The 13973-nt window shown below is 38.1% G+C and overlaps 2 protein-coding genes across 2 annotated transcripts in view; both read left to right on the top strand.

Moving 5' to 3' along the window:
• LOC121420612 (fibrillin-3-like) overlaps positions 1–7444 on the top strand; it is a 161275-nt gene extending 153831 nt beyond the window's left edge. The window contains exons 55-58 of the mRNA XM_041615274.1: positions 546–647; positions 1834–1986; positions 2661–2795; positions 7194–7444. Of these exons, the coding sequence (XP_041471208.1) occupies positions 546–647; positions 1834–1986; positions 2661–2795; positions 7194–7444 (641 nt within the window). The remainder of the gene's footprint in view (positions 1–545; positions 648–1833; positions 1987–2660; positions 2796–7193) is intronic.
• Positions 7445–7749: 305 nt separating this feature from the next.
• LOC121420611 overlaps positions 7750–13973 on the top strand; it is a gene marked incomplete at its 3' end in the record, with an annotated part of 159523 nt that continues 153299 nt past the window's right edge. The window contains exons 1-6 of the mRNA XM_041615273.1: positions 7750–7834; positions 8557–8655; positions 8946–9053; positions 10700–10861; positions 11994–12134; positions 13359–13457. Coding sequence (XP_041471207.1) covers positions 7750–7834; positions 8557–8655; positions 8946–9053; positions 10700–10861; positions 11994–12134; positions 13359–13457 — 694 coding nt within the window. The remainder of the gene's footprint in view (positions 7835–8556; positions 8656–8945; positions 9054–10699; positions 10862–11993; positions 12135–13358; positions 13458–13973) is intronic.

Raw genomic sequence — 13973 nt, 5'->3', positions numbered from 1 at the left:
AGTAAAGTAATTCTTTGGAATGTGTCGGTAGGTTAACCGTCTAAGGGTAATGGCAGTAACTTATTTAAAGTAAGTTGAAAATAAATCTTACAAATTCCAAACGATTAATTCTGGCACTGCCCAATTTACGTGTCAAATTCAAAATCCTTTTGCTGGTATATCACTCAGATCATGGCTCTGCTCCACAGTAACACACTGTTCTCGTTAACACCTACACACCATATAGGCTTCTACGCCCCAGTGGCTCCGGTCTCCTTTCAGTTCCAAAATGTAAAACAAAGTGAGGGGGGAAGGGCATTCATCTATGCGCGTCCCTCCCACGAGAGATCCGGGATAGCAAGTGTGTTGAAACATTTCAAGATTCAGCTAAAAACTTACCTCTTTAACAAATTATTCACAATGATTTTTTTAATATGTTATTTTGTTTGCTCCCCCTTCACTTGTGAGCCTTGAGCATTTCTTACGAGATGGATATGTCACCTAATAAATAGCATTAATATTATTCTCATCAATAACATTGATACATATTTTTTATTGGTACCCAGTACCAGACTGCCTGTTGGATCCTTGTCTAAATGGAGGCTCTTGTGAGGGTGGAGAATGCCAGTGCCTTGTTGGATTCAGGGGACCACGATGCGAAGAGCCAGGTAAATTCATTCCACATTTCTAAGAATCTAACATAACTCAATCTGTAGAGCGGGGGATTCGTATTCCAGTGACCCGGGTTCGATTCCCACTTGGTACGCTAATGCCCTTTGGTGAGGCATTAATCCTCATTACCAGGTCCTTCGGAGAGGACCTTAAGTCGTCGGTCCTCTGGTTGCTTGCTTGCTTACAAGCGTTCATGCTTTCTTAGCAATCAGGTAAAAAATCCCCACCAATCACCAATCAATCTGTCCTAGTTTTTTTCCTCAGTGTGCACTACTAACGGTACTCTACCCGAATTGCTTATACCTTATTGTGATGTATGTTATTAATAATAATAATAATAATTGGCATTTATATAGCACTTTATCAATCTATGACTGTTCAAAGCGCTTGACAATTATTATTACCCGGTCACTGGATTCATAGCATTCCAAGCAGCCTGTTAGGCGCAAACTTGCTAAACCAACCACAATGACGGTTGTTTCCTTCTGGTACCCAATTAGCACCGGGGTGAGAGTGGCAAAGTGTGGATTGACGCCTTGCCAAAGGGCGCTAGGCCATGGTGGGATTCGAACACACGACCCTCTGATTACAAGGCGAGAGTCAGAACCGCTACACCACGGCGCTTCCACATTATTATTGAATTAACCTGTTGACAACTGAATTCTGAATATCACATAGGCTTTGCTCATTGATAACCCTGTTCTGGGGAATTGGTTAATGAAAAGGAATGTGATTGATAAGACATCAATTCCATTAAACTATGTGAAATGGAAAAAAATAGAAGGTAAAGAAAATGAATGGGAACAGAGAGACAAAATAACAAATTCTTAAACATAATAATATAATAATAATACAACCATTTATATAGCGCATTTACTATGTGCATATACTCAATTGCGCTTTGATGCTTGGTATCAAATTATTAGCCTGGCCATAGCTGAGCCGACATATTAATAGGCACTAAAGTGTTCAAGGAATAAATCCTACCTGATACCCACTCACCTCACCTGGGTCGGGTGCAGCAGCATGTGGATACATTTCTTGCTGAAGGAAATTAAGCCATGGCTGGGATTCAAACCCACGACCCTCTGTTTCAGAGTCCGTAGAGTAATCCACTAGGCCACAATGCTCCACATACTGAACAATAGATGATAATTGACAATAATTAACACTTTTTTTCAGTGGTAGTGGAATATACCATCACCATCATACCAACTCCTAGTGGTGAGATACCCATTGGTAGTGATCTGAGTTTCCTCTGTCAGGTTGAGGGTGCCCACGTCACACCGGTATGGCTCCACCCTGAAGGATATGCTATCCAACCAAGGTCACCAAGTAAGTAGAACCGCAACTTCTTGTTTTATTTTTATATTTTATTCTTCTTGGTCTTGTCTTCTTCTTTGCTTTTGTATCGTTCTTGTTCTTCCTCTTCTTCATCATCATCTTCGTCGTCGCCTTCTTATTCTTTGTCACTTTCTGTTCCATCATCATCAACATCATCATCATTATTGCTTCCTCCATCGTCACCTCTTCATCAGTTTCTTCATCATCATCCCCTTCTTGTTCCTTTCTCCCCTTTCCTCTTCTTCATCTTTTTCTTCTCCTTCATTTTCTTAATGATCATTTTTCATCATGTTATCATCTGTATCCAATTTCTTCGTTCCCCTTCATATTCACCATCTAGGTTTTCTCTTTCTAATTCTACGAATCTACAGGGCCTTCGCTAGTTTGCTTCAGTTCGTGCCAATTCAAAGTCGCTGTGGCGCCTGAAATGGGGGGGGAGGGGGGGGGGTTCACAAACACTGTGGACACATGATCTGTCATGCACAGTCTTATTGATTAACACGCAGTAGCACACATCCTCTTAACCTGATTTGACCATGTGGGGATGCTATTTTACTGCATTCAACTAGGAATTGAAGTCCGCATCAAAGAAACACTTGAATCTTTGTGAAACGACTCTTGTTCTAATTCTATCTAACACATGGTGCTTTTCTTCATACTTGTAGATTCCACTTTTTTCACCGAGGCAATCAGTGATAACACGGTCCGCCTGGTCCTAACTAATATCAGACCGGTAGATTCTGGGTCGTATCTCTGCCTCCTTGGTACCAGCTTCAAAGAAATCAACATCACTGTTCAATGTGAGTATTCATTTTGCTTCAGTTTCAGTTTGGTTTATTTTTATATCTTATAAAGTATCAAATACAATGTAATGTCCATCAAAAATATATAGATATATCAATAAAGTGAGAATATGAAGGGTAAACTTTTTAAAAAGCAGAGCTTGTAATTTATAGTTTCCCTATTAATAAAATTATAAGTAATTGCCAACTTGTAATAATATCATTATGTTACAAGAAAAGAAAGAGAAAGAGAGAGAGAAAAGAAATATATATTTCCTAAAAAAACAAGAGAAAGAAGTCACACCAACGAAGCCATCTCCAAACCGACCAATCGTATGCCGTTGGTAATGGTGTAACAACTTTTGGATCTTGTTTTGCTGCTGTGACTGCAGCATTCTTTGTTTGAAGGACAAACCATAAATTATTCAAAAGTTTAAGAATGATTCTTTAGATAAAGTAAGATTTGGAAAGTCAATTGTGATTCTCAATATTTTTACATGAATTTCAGCAGGAAATAGGGGTGATTTTTATGATATTAATTTCTCATGAAACTTATTAAATTTCTATGGAGTTTATTTTTATAAATAGATATTGAAATTAACGTTACCTATTTCTACATGTCATTATTCATTCTCTCTGTACAAATGACACAAGGTCATCTAAAATGGAGCTGCTTAGATAATATAGATACATCGGAGAGAGATGTACATTTTGAAACTTAGATCTTCTGTGTTTTGGGGTCTTTTCATAGTACGACTATGGCAACTCTGTCTTAGTAAATACCATATAGTCGATTTGACATTTTCCGAACCTAGAAATGTTCTTTCCGATGAAGGTTTTTTCTTGATTCGTGTTCCTATGGGGTCCTAGAACAAATTCAGCTTGGTTGCCAAAAGTTGCCGTTTGGGCAATTTTGCTAATTTGCATAAATCCAAAATGGCCGCCAGATGCCATCTTGAAAACCTAACTTTTGAACCCCTGTCCACAAAATGATGAGTAATGACTCGTTTTAGGGGTTTAGAGATGTGTAGAACTGATTTCTGTAATTATTTTTGCAATATAAGGTCATCTTTAGGTCAAATCCAAGATGGCCGCCATATGCAATCTTGAAAAATTGACTTGTGTTCCCCTTGCCCCAGAATGACGAGCAATACCTCTATTTAGGGGTTTTGGGGTGTGCAGAATCCATTTCTGCTTTCTATTTTGCAATATAATGTCATCTTCAGGTCAAATCCAAGATGGCCGCCATATGACGCCATCTTGAAATATCAATTGTTGAACCCTTTGCCCCAGAATCATGAATAATAACTCTATTCATGAGTCATTAGGTATGTTGATTCAATTCATGTAGTTATTTTGCACAAAAGATAATCTTCAGATAAAATCCAAGATGGCCGCCAACCGCCATCTTGAAAAATTACTGTCTGAGGCTTATACGTGTTAGAACTAATGTAAAGGGATTTCAGTAAGAATACTCATTTCTTTTATTCTCAAGTTCATTTCAACATTAATTGCTCAACTTAGAATGAATCCTCTTTAGGTTTGGGCTATCCATTTCGAGTGTATTTTTTTAAGGTCCATTCATACCTTTGTACTGAAGAGGCTTTTAGGGTCTTATTTCAATTTGAAAGTGTTTTATCAATATTATTTTTCTAAATCAATGTGTCCAATGATTGGTAGGCATCAGTTCGCCTTAAAAGACGATGGTGTAGCGCTAGGCCTTACATTTTCGAGAGTGACTATAGAGCTCCACTCTAGAGTGGCAGTCTCTAGAGCAAATTTTTACAGATGAAGGAGGATGGCGCTGAGACACGTTTATATAGAGATGCTGTCCTAGCCTTCCTCCTAGGCCTTTGGTCTGCCAATTTAGCATTCCGATTATTTTATTATTATTATTCTGACGTCTTGACCCCTGTACTTAGTAGCTCTCCATAGAATGGATGGCGACGATCATCTACACCTTCATAAGTGTAGTGTCTATGCCGGTAAGTTTTATGTCATATTTGCATGTGTCTTTAAAACGGAGGTGTGATCTATCGATGGGGTGAAACCAATCACACAGCTTACCTTACCTTGGCGAATCCAAGAAGGGATTCGCCAAGGTTTCATGGGGCAAACATGCCCCAACCACCTAAGGTGCCTTTGACTAAGGAGCGAGAATAAGCTTTTGATGCTAGCACGTACGCTGAAGGGCCTCTGTATTTTTCACTTTGTCCTGCCATTTAACGTGCATGATACGTCCGAGGCAGCTGACATGGAAGGTGTTTAGCCACTTTTCTTGGTCGGCGTACGTTTTCCAGGACTTACTTCCGTGCAGGAGCTTGGTCATGACTGTGACAGATTTTACAATCCTGATGCTTATATGCTTGTCCTGTGAAAGGGGACAAGAGACATATAGTCGGTCCAAGGTAGGTGAGGAGTCCTCCATAACCAGACGAGTGTGTGCTGTTGATATACATATCTGGAGGACAGTCGGTGTCTTGAGTCTATCAGGATTTCTGACTGTCTCAAAGTCTGATGGATGGTCCAAACCCCTTACATGCACAAGACAGGCAGCTGTTATGTATGACTAGGTCTTGTACTCCCACTTCTTGAGCGGCAGGGGCGACATCCTTTCCGTAAAACATTTCACGAATGAGAACAATCCTGACCGTGGAACAGTCTTGGGGAGCCTATCTTCTGCAGGAGGCTAAAGAGTGCACTCCTGCTGACCAAGTCAATGGCTCTTGTCAGGAGGAAAAATAATTATAAAGGAAGTTAATAATTAAATCAATTTTTTTAAGAAAAAAATAAGGAGAAATCACTTTTTAATTCGAATGATACTTTAAAGTCATTTCACTGGAAAAGTATGGTTGCACAGAAATAAAAAGGGATCAAAACTCCCGAAATCATAGCCCAAACCTTGAATGGTTTAATTCTAAAGTAAACGGTTAATGACGAAATCTATCAACCATCTGACCATCTTAGACATGACTTGACCTCGAACTAGAAATGGAGTGATTACAAGAAATGAATCATTCTCACTGAAATCCCTTTACATGAGCTCCAATACATAACAACAACCTTATTAGGGACAGCACTTCTTCAAGGTTCAATAGTCTCGGAAGTAGTTTTTTATTTCTGAATATGGCGTTTAGTGGTCATGTTGGATTATTTTGACCTGGAGATGATCCTACATTGCAAAACTATGAACAGAAATTGAATAAACATACCAAATAACTCACGAAAAGAGGGATATTATTCATGATTCTGGGACAAAAACTTGAGAATTAATAAAATAAATGAGTATCTTACTGAAATCCCTTTACATTAGTTCTAACACGTTTAAGCCTCAGACAGTAATTTTGCAAGATGGCGGTTGGCGGCCATCTTGGATTTTATCTGAAGATTATCCTTTGTGCAAAATAACTACATGAATTGAATCAACATACCTAATGACTCATGAATAGAGTTATTATGCATGATTCTGGGGCAAAGGGTTCAAAAATTGATATTTCAAGATGGTGTCATATGGCGGCCATCTTGGATTTGACCTGAAGATGACATTATATTGCAAAATAGAAAGCAGAAATGGATTCTGCACACCCCAAAACCCCTAAGTAGAGGTATTACTCGTCATTCTTGGGCAAGGGGAACAAAAGTCAATTTTTCAAGATTGCATATGGCGGCCATCTTGGATTTGACCTGAAGATGACCTTATATTGCAAAAATGATTACAGAAATCAGTTCTACACATCTCTAAACCCCTAAAACGAGTCATTACTCATCATTTTGTGGACAGGGGTTCAAAAGTTAGGTTTTCAAGATGGCATCTGGCGGCCATTTTGGATTTATGCAAATTAGCAAAATTGCCCAAACGGCAACTTTTGGCAACCAAGCTGAATTTGTTCTAGGACCCCTTAGGAACACGAATCAAGAAAAAAACTTCATCGGAAAGAACATTTCTAGGTTGGTGTATTGAGCCTATGAGACTGTCAAATCGACTAATAGCAAATTTGAGTATGTTTGACTGCCGAGCCTTCTTACCATGGTAATTCTTGATAAAATGGGCTTCTGGATGGGACATCTGCCTTAATTGTCATTTACCCTACAATCATTATCATTTGTACATGTATTCAGCTATTGCAGTTTTTAAGCCAAGCTGTCAAGTACATGTAGTATTGTTTTCAGTAATTAATACATGTACCTCCAAAATTAGATGAATTTTGATGGTTTCATGCAAAATAATGATTTCATAAGTTTCAAATTTACTTGTGTTTTTTTTTTGGAGAATGCTGAAATGTTCCACATGTAGTTCAGGTTTACTGTTCTATCAATCGGATCATGCACATTGAAACTATTGTGTTGAGTGCGGTATAGTATTATACACATTTAGACTGTTGATTTTTATCTTTTTTATTATTTTTCAAAATTCAGCTGGACCGAGGTTCAACGTGATAATTACATCAAATTTTACCGTGCCACCCACCCCAGGAGCGGACCTTATCTTCATCTGCGAAATGTCTCAACCCGACACTTCTACGTCCCCTATCTGGTATTATCCCGATGGTAGCCCTATTATTTCACGAACAATCGGAACAGGTGAGGAAGCAGATTTATTTACTATGGCCCTTATTGTGGTGTGGTGTGGTGCTTATGGCAGCATTGATGGTGGTGCTTATAAATAATGATAATAGTTTAATTTCTATTGGGCTTTTTACACCTCAGCGGAACTATTGGTATCATAATGGGTTCCATGTTGATGTTTGTTTAAATGAGCTTTTAGTAATTGTGTGTGCTTGGTATACATTTTAAATATGTACATGTATTGATGGTGATGTTAGCTGTGGTGTTGGTGTTAGTGTTGATGTTGGTGTTTATGGAGCTGTGCTTGCATTGATTTTGATGGTGATAATGATGTGAATTTTCATTTGCTTGTGTTAGAGCATGAGGTGCTGGTGGCGGTATTGATGAATGTAATATTGGCTTGATAATGTTCGACATTGTTGATGAAGTTGGTGTTGATGATGTTGATGTTGGTGTCAGTTTGAATGGTGTTAATGGATATGGAAAAGGAAGTGATAAGAGTTAATTGTGTTTGGTGTTATGATGTTCATATATGTAGTAATTAGAGTGATGAATGAGCTTAAATTAGTGGTCCAGCAATATTCGTGTGCTTATGCGAATATATGTGTGTATATTAGTTCTGTCTACATAACACTCTCTTTAATTAATCAAAATAATCTGTACTTTCGTTAGGAATAAGTCGTGTATACTCCGAGAGCATCTCCTTGTCCGCTACCAGACTGATCATTCTTGGTGCCACTGAGTCGGATCAAGGAATATACACCTGTAGAGCCAGACCTCTCTCTGCTACACTTAATATCACATTGATTGGTAATGTCTATTTTTTTGTCAATTCAGGATAGCTTACTGTAACTACATGTATTATAATTACTATTATAACTATGACTACTACTACTATAACCATTTATACAACTAATGCAACTACAACTGCAGCTAAATCTGTAAAGCCTGGGCCGCGTCCAACAGAGAGTTGTGATTGAATCAATCAATCAGAACTTTTGACAGCCAGAAACGTCAACATCTACAATGCAAATTTGTTCAAAATATTTTCTACATATGATCATTGAATGGTATAATTGGTTTGCAAAACGTAATCGCTAAACTGAAAGTCATCTGTAATATGAGTTACACATTCTATAATATACCATGATATTAATGTTATGCAATACTGTAATTTCTGTATTCATCAAGTTTCTGGAATGTCTCTTTATAGATGAAGGCTGTTATCCAGCTTGCTTGAATGGAGGAACATGTATTGGAGGGGAATGCCTCTGCCAGTATGGCTATGATGGGGAGATCTGCGAGATAAGAGGTAACTAATACCATCGATTCTGAATCTTCACTATATATTTAATCTGTTGTTCTGATCATTGTCATTTACTCTTGATGAAGACGAAGGGAAAGTAAAAAATTTGAGTAACTTTGAAGAAACATTTGATTGGCAAAAGGCATCACCTTTTGGATTTTTTTGTTACACTGCATGAAGCCAATATGTGAAACTGTGAGATGTTTCAATTTGTATGAATATATATTGTGAGTCCAATACTGTAACTCTTGACCCCACAGCCAAATTCATAATCTTTTTTTGTTTTACTCCTGTAGTTGGTCAAGAGGTCTGTTACCTTCCTTTCTGTCTCAACGGAGGGACGTGTGACAGGAGTGTCTGCTACTGCTTACCAGGATTTACAGGACAACACTGTGAAAGCAGAAGTAAGTTGAACCCCCAGGGGGATGGGGCACTCAAATGATCATTTGATGGGGGTGTGCCTCACAAAACCCTGAAATGGGGGTCTTAGGAACTGACTACAAGGGTAGGGTATGGAGTCTTGCAAACTAAATATACCGGGCTTTACAATTTTGGCAGGGCTGGGGGACAGAGATGTCTTGTAACGTGGGTCTTTTGAGCCGGGCTTGGCTGCTCCTGAATTGAAGTTTTGTCATTCGGAGTATCACCGATGTATGTGGGGTTGAACCAATTTAAACAGCTGCAATATTGCATAGTGTTATGCAGACCAGTGTTATGCAGTCCAGCACCCAGGTAGTGGGTGGTGGACTTGTCTACTAATTCAGGGTGTGACAGCCCTGCCTGACGACACAAGTCCTGTGCTCAGCTGGCTCCGGCTGTCAGTACCTGGTAAGGGCCCCTTGTCCAGGGTAGCGCATCCCCACCGCCTTTCGGGTTACCTTCTTACAAGAGGCAGCCGCAGCTCAGGGCCCGTCTTACAAAGAATTACGATTGATTCGATCACCCTCAGAAATCCATCGATGTCATCATTTTTCCTTTAGGAAATTTGCACAATGTCGTTTGAAAACAAAGAGAAGCAAACTGAGTTTTCAAGAAAACAGTGGATGTATGTGTAAACAACATCTCTAAAAATTATATTGACCAAAAATGCATAACAGATGTTGACGCTGCTGGCTTTCCATAGTTGTGGTTGATTGGATCAATCATAACTCTTTGTAAGACGTGGCCCAGATCTTACATGCAGGTGACATACAATATTGTATGACCCTCAAGAATTATAATAATATAATAGCCAATTTTTATATAAAGCGCTTTTCCCAAAATGGCCCAAAGCGAGTTACAGCATATTATTACCCCGGTCATTGGATTAATTTCAATCCCGCACGAAAGGTGCACAATTTCCACTCCCTGGGGAGCATTCCTTGCATTCATCGCATTATGGCACTGGCAAAATCAAACATACAATATCTTTCGCATCCTACCGGGTACCCATTTAGCACCTGGGTCGAGAGTGGCAAAGTGTGGATTAACGCCTTGCCAATGGACGCTAGACCGCGGTGGGATTCGAACACACGACCCTCTGTTTACAAGGCGAGAGTCAGAACCACTACACCATGGCTCTTCCACAAATTATACTTTTTAGTCAACATAGATCTTGTATCTTGTGAGCAATTATCGTCCCAATCTTCATAAGCGAAGTTTAGCCATGGACGGATGAAAATGCAGATCAGACTTTTTCTTGAAAATATGCAAGATGATAATTATGTTGAGGCTTAACATTGTACAATGGATTTCTTATAAAAAGCTTATTTCAATCTATTTATGATAAGCGTATTTTAATCTAATGATTATTCTTTTAGCAATTATATATGTTCCACTTTTAAGTTGAGCAAGAACATTGTCAAAACTAAATCTCTGCTTCATGAAAAAAAGTTGTTTGTGAAAATGCCCCTCCCCGTTAATCAATGAGGTAAACAATCAATGTATGACATTGTGGATGCTTTTAAGTGTAATTTATTAAATTACACTGTAAAGGACTTTACTGTAGTATCTGAGCTTACAGATTTTTAACTCATGTCAATTCTCACCCTTGTCAAATTTCTTGGTTCAGTTGCCACAGAGTACAACATAACCATCACCACAGACTTTGATCGGAGGCCGCTGATTGGCGATGAGCTCATGATTATGTGTCAAGTCCTGTCAGATAGATTGTCTTATCCTCAGCCGGCTTGGATTGGACCTGATGGAAACATAGTTCCTTCACTTGCAGCAGGTATGATGTAGTAGTAAGATCTTGACATGATCTTCTTGTTGACACGGTCTTCTTGATCATGTTGAATTTATTGCAGGGCTGTGATTTAAACAGTAAATATTGTACATGTATCATCTGTCTCTTCTGGCTATTTTTTTCAGTAGTGCTTCATTTCTCAGAGATTGGAGATAGACAACTATATATAGCATTTTTTTCTTCATTTTATGCATTTTCCATTTTTAAAGAATATACAAGTAAATAATGTATGAAGAAATTCAAATGGGAAGTATTCAAATTAATGTGCAACAAAAGAAACAGACATTAGCATAGCATTTTCAATATAATGAAATAACAAGGGAAAATTTTTGTTAGGCTCTATATCACCAGGGACTGAATCTCCATTTACATAGTCCTGATCTATATAATAATAGCTGGATAATATACAGTCATTTTATTACTTCTGGGGGTGTTTCACAAAAGGCTAAAACCCATTATCCCATTGGTCAGATCACACCTATGAGAAGTTCTCCTCTTTATATTCTTCATTGAGATTATGTGTGAAATATCATGTGTCTGTTGGCATTTAAAGTGATTGGTTAACATTGGTTTGACTTTTAAAAAATCTGAGCTGGAAGGTCATACTTGTCACCTGTGTCTGTGATATGTTACAAAAATGAAGCCCAGAAAAAATTGCCTTCGAAAATGATTCTTTAGTGCTTCAAAAATTGAAATATACAGTGACCGGAAACACCATCTTAATTTCATCCCATACACTTATGTGTACTATTTAGGTGTCTATAAGATGCCTATTTACAAAATCGGGGTTTGCCTTGTAGTTTTAGCTTTTCATTTTCAATAATGGTTGTTTTCAGGGTTTATTAGTTCTAATACATGCACCTGTACACATGTTTCATCTTGGTTTGAGAATTTTTTAAATCATCTGCTAACAAAGTTAAACAATACCTTTAACCCCCAAAGGACTGGGCTATTTGAGATGTATTGAGGACAGGGGGGGCCATGATGGTCCCCTTCTGACTGATCTTGGCTGCCGTTCGCATGATCCCGCCGAAATTTGGCCATCATGGCCCCCCAGTCCTTTTAGGGTCAAGCATGTAATCCTACATGTATTTAACTCTTTGTGAAATGCCCCCAGGTGCCTCAAGCCACGTCTTCACGGAGTTTGTCGGACCAGGTTCCACAGCCCTTCATATCAGAGGAATCCAGGCGTCGGATGAAGGCCTGTATACATGCGAGGTTGACATGAGTACACAGACTATCACCATCACTATAGAATGTAAGTATATTCTGTGGCATTCCTGTTTTCATTCTTTCTATCTTTTGTATTTATGTGAAAAAACATACAAACAAACAAACATATATTGACAATAAATCAGGCATAAATCATTTAGCATAAAATTAATAGCAGAAGATGGATTGCCATAGTAAGCAAAAAAACTGCTTCAATACCATTTTGACCATCAAGTTAAAAAAAAAACCATGGTAATTGTAGATTAGCGTAATAATTAGTCATAATGCTAATAATTTATATTTTATGAAAGTAGATACTGCTGTTTAAAGAAGTTTTTTTTGCTGGTTTTATTTATGTGTTTACTTTATGTAAACAATTAAGTAGTTGATGATGTTTCTGTAAATCAATTAATGTCACCAACGGTTTGAGAATTAGAAAATATAATATTGCGATGGGGTTACCATCTTTATGATTGATATTATGATCATGTCTATTACAGTTATTATTATGAATCTTTTTTATAACCTATTTTGTTCTTCTAAGTATTATCATTGTTATAATTAGAGTAGTAGGGCTTTTTCTCTCGAGTACACACATCCAACCCCCTATATGTGAGACCTTCCGAAAATCATTCATTCCTTTGTTGTGCCTCAAATGATAAGTGTGTAATATTCTGAAGTATCACGCCTTGAGTAATTAATACAGGGAATAAATTCAAGAAAAATGGGGATTTGATGTGCAAGATGGCTGACAACTCTTATGAATTGAAAACTAATACATATGACATTATTGTATTGTTGATATCCACTATTGATAATGAATGTGTATCTGCCTGTCTTAATGGAGGAACCTGCGTGGAGGGAATAAACTTCAAGAAAAATAATAATAATAGGCATTTATATAGTGCCATCTATCTAGAAATATTCTATTCCGAGTTGCCTTGTTTATTATTATCATTATTGCACCGGCTTTAGCTCGCGCTGCCTTTTTAGCACTCAGTGTAATCAAGGAATTAACCCTGCCGGGTACCCATTCACCTCACATTGGTTGAGTGCAGCACAATTTAGATAATTTTTTTGCTGAAGGAAATTATGCCATGGCTGGGATTCGAACCCACGACCCTCTGTTTCAAAGTCAGAAGACTAATCCACTGGGCCACAACGCTCCACAATGGGGATCGTGGGGATTTGATGTGCAAGATGGCTGATAACTCTATTGAATTGCCAAATAGTGCATGTGACATTATTGTATTGTTGATATCCCCTATAGATAATGAATGTGTACCTTCCTGTCTTAATGGAGGCACTTGTGTGGAGGGTGTGTGTATCTGTACTGAGCAGTACCTTGGAATTATCTGCCAGGAAGAAGGTAAGGGCATGTGATGTTCACATCTATGTTAATGGGGGAGTGTTTCATGAGGTAAATAGTCATTTTCACTGGCTTATTTGTTTTGAGCCAATCAGATCGAAGGATTTCAGTAGCTTGTAACAGATGTAAGTGGAAATCACTGATTATTTGTTTCATGAAATGCTCCACTGGTAATATTATGATCTTCTTCCCCTTCCCCTCTGTTCCCCTTTTTTTCCCATTCCCCCTCCTTCATTCTCTTCAATTCCCCATCAATTGTTGAGTCAACTGTGTCCACAGTGATTGTATGTAGGGGATAAACATAGGTGTAAAGTTTTGCAGGAAAATATCTTAAAGAATTGCAAATATTTTTATCTGGTCCTGCTGAAAATATATCTATGAAATGGATTATTGTAATAATTCGAAGGGACATCTTAAAACAGTTGTAGCTGGTAATTTGTCTTTTCAAGAAGTTATGAAATTGGCTTTCCTTCAATTAAAATATTCAAATTATTGCAACATCTGTTATTAAGAGCC

Source organism: Lytechinus variegatus, chromosome 8 (genome assembly GCF_018143015.1).
Source record: "Lytechinus variegatus isolate NC3 chromosome 8, Lvar_3.0, whole genome shotgun sequence".
Lineage (NCBI taxonomy): Eukaryota > Metazoa > Echinodermata > Echinoidea > Temnopleuroida > Toxopneustidae > Lytechinus > Lytechinus variegatus.
Note: the sequence above shows the minus strand (reverse complement) of the source record. Positions and strands in the feature narration are given on the sequence as shown.